At 37.7% G+C, this 7,760-nt stretch overlaps 1 protein-coding gene across 1 annotated transcript; it reads right to left on the bottom strand.

Annotated features, from left to right (window-relative positions):
* Positions 1–5,622: 5,622 nt before the first annotated feature.
* On the bottom strand, positions 5,623–7,182 carry LOC101553700 (60S ribosomal protein L26-like). The gene is made up of 2 exons (XM_055130486.1): positions 7,161–7,182; positions 5,623–6,044 (listed from the first exon to the last, which is right to left on the bottom strand). Exons 1-2 carry the CDS (start codon positions 7,180–7,182, stop codon positions 5,623–5,625), a joined length of 444 nt encoding a protein of 147 aa, XP_054986461.1.
* Between the last annotated feature and the right edge of the window lie 578 nt (positions 7,183–7,760).

Below are 7,760 nucleotides of genomic sequence, written 5' to 3'. Positions count from 1 at the left end.
TTTGTTTTGTTCATCCCAGACCCTCATTGTACACGGACTACTGATAACGCTGCTAGAAAAAGATCATGTCCAGTAATTGACCTGGAAATAAAATTAAAAGTGATAAAAGACTATGAAAGCAGAGATCCGTGATAACATTGCATGCCAGTCAGGCATTTCTCATTACCTCACAGCTACAATCTGTAAGACTTAAAAAAAGGGGGGAGAATGGTAAAAACTGAAAAGCTCTGCTTCCCTGAAAGAAACAAATCTAGGCAAAATTTAAGAGAAGAGGCTATATCAGATATGGGAAGCTTTTTAGTGACTTGAATTATAAACCAGATACAGAAGCATAGCCTTTCTGCATCATAATCACAACTAAAGCCAAAGATTTGTTTGCATTTTTGGAAGGAAAAGTTAAAACCAATGCTCTTATGCTCTTACTAGTATGACTCACATGCTGACGCAGTTCTCAGCACCTATCTCATTGTTCAGTATGCATATTTATGTGACAACTTCTTATCCATTCATCCAGGGAAGGACACCTGGGCTGGTTCCATATGTTATTGATTGTAAGTGATGCTACTATGAAAATCAGGGTACAGATATCATTTTGTGCTAATGTTTTCATTTCCTGTGGATATATTTCAAGAAGTGGAATTACTATATCATGTGGTAGTTCTATTTTTAATTTTTTGAGGATCCCTTACACTGTTGTATCCATTTACATTTCCACTAACACTGGGGAAAAAAGAGACCTAACATAAATCTTTAATAATGCTGCTGACTGTTTTCTAGGATAGATTTATGAAATTGGAATCAATGGGACAAAGTATGCTGGCACTTTTAAGTCTCTGGGTATATAGTTCCAAATTGTTTTTCAGAACCACTCTAAGATTGTATTACAGTCAGCAATCCAAACGAGTATATGTCTTACCACACTTTCAATAGCACTGAATCTCATCTTTTTTTTATATAAGAAAAGTTCACCTATTGAAAAGTGCAGTGAACAAGCTGTTTTGTTCTTGCCAGCATCACATTTTGGGAATATTCCTTCCCTTATTCTATAATCACTCAGATCAAACCGTAAAGGCATAAATATATTGTATACCTCTGTTTGTCTATACCACATATATTATCATGTAAATTCTACAAAATAAATTCTCACAATCAATCATGATTATTTTAGAAAATAATTTGTGCAAACAGTATCTTGCATACATATTGCTATTCTAGAAGAATATATAGGCTTCACTGGGCCAAGGCTTTTCTTTCAGGGATAAAAGCTCTCAAAGGTTTACTCTCTTTTTGAATTTTTTCCTCCACACGCTTTCATCCCTGGTGTATCCTATATCATTGAGTATTTATAGCTCAATGTGTAATACCTTATGGAAATAAGACATCTTTAACCCAGAGTTAGGTAGGGAGGGATTGTGGTAAAAACTGTATAATCCCACCAAAAAATGTAGGACACAGAAAGTTAAAAGGCTTTACTGAATGAGACAAAAACAAATAGCAAAAGATCCTGTTTTTCAAGGTTTCTGGTATAGTTTACTTTTTATTAAAAAAAAAGAACATTGATTTTTAACGTCTGGCTTTAATTGAGGAGGGAGGCAGGTATGAACTTGAGGGGAAAATACTTCTGGAAAGCAGGATGAAGACCCTGCATACATCAAAGAATGAACTCAGGGACTGAGGATCAAGTCCAGTTAACACTTTTTCATCTTATGCTTGGTGTGGGCAGAGTCTTGCTAAGAGGTACCTGTAACTGGCAAGTTCATACATCATTTTATTCTAGAACCACCAGCAGTTGAGTCAGAGAGTTGGGTTGTTTCTGTTTGTTTTATTTTGTTCTGGATGGTAATAGAGAAATTAATATCCAATGTGGCTGTATTTGGGTATTTTGGGCATTCAAAGAGCTATGATGCTATGGGGGAGGTGAATCACTCCAATTTACAGGTAAATATTTAAATTTCTTTTAGTCTATCCTTAAAAAGTCTCCATGGTTTCTTTTTGCAGATCCTGGAATTGTTTCTATCAAGTCTAGAGGAAAAGATCCAGTCTCTGTAGGGTTTTCCTGGCAAACAGTGCAGAATAGTCACTTCTGAGTCACTCCTAGGAAAAAATGCTGAACAAGAAAGGAGAAAGGTATAAACTAAAATTACAGACTATGAGAAATAGCCCCTTATTAACTTCTTATTAATTTAAAGGTGTAGGTTCCCTAACAACCACTCTGATGAGCTCTTTCCACTACTAAGTTAATGTGTTTCACCAGCAAATCACTCTTATAAAGTATTCTGTGATACTAGAACAAAGTCTGCAAAGCACATTTATGCTTTGCAAGGTGACTCTCTGTAAGGTTCTTCATTAGGGGTCACATGGGGGGACTGTGATGATGCTGGAGGAAGAAGGTACTTGCTACTCATTATTCACTTCTTTCTTCTGTTTTTTTTTTTTTGTTCCTTAGGGTTATCTCAGTCAGTGTTGGACACACACATGTGCGTGTGTGTGTGTGTGTGTGTGTGTGTGTGTCTTTGGAGGTGTGGCATGTTTCACTGCTCTCTGCAGTAGTTAACTCTGTAATTATCTTTGTGATTTTTTCTGATGTCTAGATAATTACTATCAAGTTAATGATTTTTATATTAAAGTTATTCTGTACAAACAACATGTGGATTTTGACTTTGTTGACCCAAGGTGAGGTAGGTCTTTATACATAATTAGACACTGATTGGGAAGGTACAAACCTCTATACTATTGACAGGGTATTTTGTCTTTTCTGTCACATTCAAAATATTTTCACATGCTTACCATGTCTCCAACACAGAACTAAACTATAGGGACACTAATGACAAGGCAAATCCTTGTCCTTCTGGAGCAACAATTTAGTGGCTGGTAAGAGGTGGCTGATAAGAGGGGAAGTAGACATAAAGTTTAAAGTCAGTTTCTCATCTCTATCTCTCTCTCTTTCTCTATTTCTCTCTCTCCCTCTCTCTTTCATATGTCTTTCTGACTAGTATGGTAAAGGCAATAGTAAAGATCCCAGGCTCTTAATTGTCAGATTTCCAAGGTTTCTGTCTTATTAGTTATATGTTTAAAGTTACCCACACCAGTCCTTGCTTTCCTCTTTTAAAAATTATAATATTATTATCTCTTCTAGGGATGTAAAGGCTAAGTGCTCAGTCTGGTATTTATTATTCAAAGTCAGTATACAGTCAACTTTGGCTGTTCTTCCATAAGGCATCTGTTAGATTGAGTAAGATAGAAATGTCACAATCAAAGACATTGGTGGGGAGAGGTCAGAACTGAGCAGGGTGTAGGAGTTAAGTACTAGGATGTGTATGTTGATCCTGATGTACTTTTAAAAAAGCTAGAATTAGGAGCCTTGGGGTGTGAAGCTGGCCAGCAGTGGGGAAAGTTGCCAGTCTCAAATGAGGGGAAGAAGATTTCTTTTAAGTCTATCATTGGAAAATGTAAAATAGTCTTTAAAGGATACCTTGAGATATATATCTCTAATGCCTCAAAGCAGAGTATGCAATTCTTGTCTCCAAATAGCTGTAAATTTCAATTTTTGTACCTTACATGTTTGTCAGAAGGGATTTTATGAGTCTTTTCTTTACCTTGTGTACACTCTTCAATCAAGGTTCTTTCACATTCAGCACTCTGCCATTCTTATTGCCATCTTTCATCAAGTGCCCTCTGGAGCACTTAACAAACTCTTGATGATCAATTCTTATGGCATCTTGTGCTGTTGAATCACCATCATTTCCCAAACAGTAAATGGAAGGTAAGTGACTACCCCAGGGTTATGTGGGGAAATAGGTCTCAAGAACTGCAATAGCTCTGGGGCCTCTGCAGATTACTTGGTCTGATGAACATCTAGTAGAGTCCCTTGACTTACATATACATGGAGCAGCTTTGTGAGGGATGATATTACTGGATAGCAAAAAGCTGGGAAAAGGAAAGAATATAGGGATCTCCTATTTCCAATAACAGAAATGGAAAAAGATGGGGTATATTGTTTACCTTAGGCCAGTAGTCTCTGTAGTAGCAGCACCTGGGAACTTGCTAGAAATGCACATTTTCACACACACACACACACACACACACACACACACACACACACACTCCACCAGCACACACTTCCTATTAATTCAGACTCTGAGGATTGAGTAAAGCAACCTCGAGATCAACAAACCTTCCAGGAGATTCTGGTTCACAATAAAGTTCGAGAACCATGTGTCAGCATATGCATAATCTTTACAATTAGGGCCCCCAAAGAAGCTAGCCGAGATATTGAGATATTCTAGGCTACATTAGCATTAAGTTGGACATAGGAAGGAAAATATCATTCTAAGGCAGAGACAAGAGAAAAGTTGGTAATATTCTTCCTCGTTTTCTTGCAACAAAAGCAGAGAATTCAGGAAAGTGGAGGCTAGAATATTTGCAGTTACGAAATTATAATCTTTGTCACTTTTCTTCATAATGTAACTAAGGTCAAGTTGATGAAGAGACCTCTCCAAGGGACTGCTGAACTAAGACTTAAAACCAGAAGCCTTGACTCCACCTTGCACTCTTTTCTAAATCACCTTGCAAGCCTTCTAAAGACCTTTCAGCCATCCCTTCCCTGTCTTGTCCATCTTCTTAACCACCACTCTCAACCTCACCTCTGTCTCGCTCCACACCCAACCAGAATAACTTCTGCCTCCTCCTGAGATTGTTCCTTTCCTTAAGTTTCTCCTCACCATGCATAATCTTGCTATCTCTCCCTTCAAAGCTGTTGTCTGCTTAAGATTCCCTGTGAAAACTCCTTTATTCTCATCTTTTGTGCCAGGTGTTCTCAGCTTCCATAATCTGGTTCATCACTTTCTCTCGTATTTTACATCCTCTCCAGCTTTTACTACTGATCTTTATCCAGCAGGCTTGCTCCTTGCTTTCCTTCTAAAAGAGTGGTCATTAAACTTTTTTCTATGAAAGACTAGGTAGTAAATATTTTAAGCTGTGTGGGTTATATGGCTTCTGTAACAGCTGCTCAGTTGTGTTACTAACAGCACAAAGCAGCTATAGAGAATATGTAAATAAATGAACACAACTGTGTTCCAATGAAACCTTATTTCTAAAAACAGGTGACAGTAATAAAAAAGCTTGACAAATTACGGATGAAAGAAAACTTACTAATTTGATAAATGACATCTGCAAACACAATTATATTAAATGGCAAAAACTAGAATACCCCTCCCCCTATATTAGAAACAAAGTAGGATGTCTCCTCTTTCCTTCTGCTCAATGATTGTATTAAAAGAACAAGTAGGCAAGAAGAACAAGTTAAGCACATCCAGATTTGAAAGGAAGAAGTGAAACTATCTCTTACAAATGACATACTGGAAGCATGATATGGACATAGAGATTATGCTAAAGAGACTATTAACAGTTTTTTGCAACAATATTAATAAAAAGTAAAATATATTGTGTATACAATGATCTTATTTTTTAAATGAGGAACATTCTTATTTTTATTCATCAAATCCATGAGAAACACAAAAGGTCAATTTTATAGAGCCATGGGCCAGTAACAAAATAGGGAGGAAGTACAATGTTTCAGAGACATCCCCCAAAGGTACGAAGATACAGGAGGCCGTACAACAGTCACACTCGTTCCTGCGTTTTCTCGATAGGTTCTTTCTTGTGTTTGCCTTTCTCTTTTCCAATTTGTCGAGATTTGGCTTTACGCTCAAGAACATTTTTCTGATCTCTGTCCAGTTTTAGCCCGGTGATGACCACCTTGCTGGAATGAATGCCCACATGGATGGCCATACCATTGACCTTATCCCGCTGCACCCGCTCGATGTAGATGACGTATTTCTTTCTGTACACCTGGACCACCTTTTCAACTTGCTGACTTTCGTAGTGCTCTCGAACCACCTGGACCTCGTCATCTTTGAGGTTACGCACTGAGCAGACGTTGTGTTTCTGTCGCAGCTCTTTGCACAGTGGCTGCGACATGATCTTCCTGCGCACGTGCAAAGGGGCCTTGGAGTCGTGTTTGCGGTTTTGGGGCGGTCCAGATGACGAAAGGGTTGAACTTCAAGGTGAATTTCCCCGAGCGGCACTGGCTCCCAACAATCCTATTTTGAAGGCAATTTTATTTACAGCAACATAATAAAAAGTACGAAGTATTTGGCAAAAATGTCTGGGAAAAAGAAGAAGTGGGCCATGTTAAAAAAAAGACATAACAATGGAAAATGATAAATAGAATTCTGCTGAAAAGCAAATACCACAGCTGGACCACCTGTAGTATAAGTAGAAAGGCAAACACAATACAGTACTCCAAATATGACAAAATTATATTTCACCCAATCATTTCACTTCAAGACATAAAAATATATATTTACTCAAACATGTGTGCAAGAATGTTCACAGCAGCATTACTTGTAATAGCCAAACTGTAAAAAGCCAAAATATCCACAGTTGATGAATGATAATAAATGTGGTATATTCACACAATATTTGGCCATAAAAATTAGTGAAGAACTAATGCATGATATAAAATGGATGTATTTTGTAAACATTATGAGAAGTGAAAGAGACCAGTTGCAATGACTACCTATTATATTGCTCTATTTAGATGAAATTTTCAGAGTAGACAGTGTAAAAAGTCAGCAGTTGCTTAGGATGGAGCTGAGGGAGGAAATGGATAGAGAAAATCAATGAAGACTGACTGCTAATGGGATTTCTTTTCTGCAGGATGGAAACATTCCAAAATTAAACTGTGATGATGTTTGCACAATTCCATTACCATGCTAAAACATTAAATTCTGTAACATAAATGGGTAAATTAAATGGCATATGAATTTTTTATTTATTTTTGTGCTACACCTGGCTATGCTCAGGACTTACTCTTGGTTCTGTTCTCAGAGATCACTCCTGGTAAGGCTCAGGGGACCATTTATGGTGCTGGGAATTGAATTCAAGTCTGCTGCATGCGAGGCCTTACTTACTATACTATCTCTTCAGCCGCCAGTATGTGAATTTCATATGAAAAAGGTATTTTAAAATCCTAGGTGTTGTATCAGATTTGGCTCATAGGTCAACATTTGCTAACCTCTTCCCTAAATATCTGTCCCTCATTGAAAACAAATTTAAAAAAAAATTAATTTTTATTTGTGAATCACTGTGAGGTACCATTACAAACTTATGAACTTTCATGTTTGCATTTCGTTTACATCCCTCCATCAGTGCCCATTCTCCTCCACCAATGTTCCCAGTATCCCTCCCACTACCCTCATCCCACCCCCAGCACCCCACCCTGCCTCTGCATCAGGGCATTCCCTTTTGTTCTCTCTCCTGTTGGATGTTGTAGTTTGCAATAGAGGTATTGAGTGGCCATCGTGTTTGGTCTATAGTCTACTTTCGGCACGCAGCTTTCAACCTGAGTGGGTCCTCCCAACATTCTCTACTAGGTGTTCCCTTCTCTATCTGAGCTGCCTTTTCCCCCAGTATGTGAGGTCAGTTTCCAAGCTGTGGGGCAGACCTGGTTCTTATCTCTACTACTGTTGGATGTTAGTCTCCCATTCTGCTACTTTATATACCACAGATGAGTTTGATCTATGTCTGTCTCTTTCTTTCTGACTCATTTCACTCAACATGATACTTTCCATGTTGATCCACTTACATGCAAATTTCATGACTTCATCTTTTCTAACAGCTGCATAGTATTCCATTGTGTAGATGTACCAAAGTTTCTTTTTTTAAAAATTTTTATTTATTTATTTATTTTATTTTAT

The sequence above is a fragment of the Sorex araneus genome, chromosome 3, assembly GCF_027595985.1.
Source record: "Sorex araneus isolate mSorAra2 chromosome 3, mSorAra2.pri, whole genome shotgun sequence".
NCBI lineage: Eukaryota > Metazoa > Chordata > Mammalia > Eulipotyphla > Soricidae > Sorex > Sorex araneus.
This window is presented reverse-complemented; position numbering and strand designations above follow the sequence as displayed.

Excerpts from the sequence above, each read along its gene's own strand:
- LOC101553700 (XM_055130486.1), bottom strand. The coding sequence starts at position 7,182 with ATGAAAGTTCATAAGTTTGTAA. Across the intron at positions 6,045-7,160 it reads GAAAGTTCATAAGTTTGTAA|CATCTGGACCGCCCCAAAAC; the intron begins TGGTACCTCACA and ends CAACCCTTTCGT.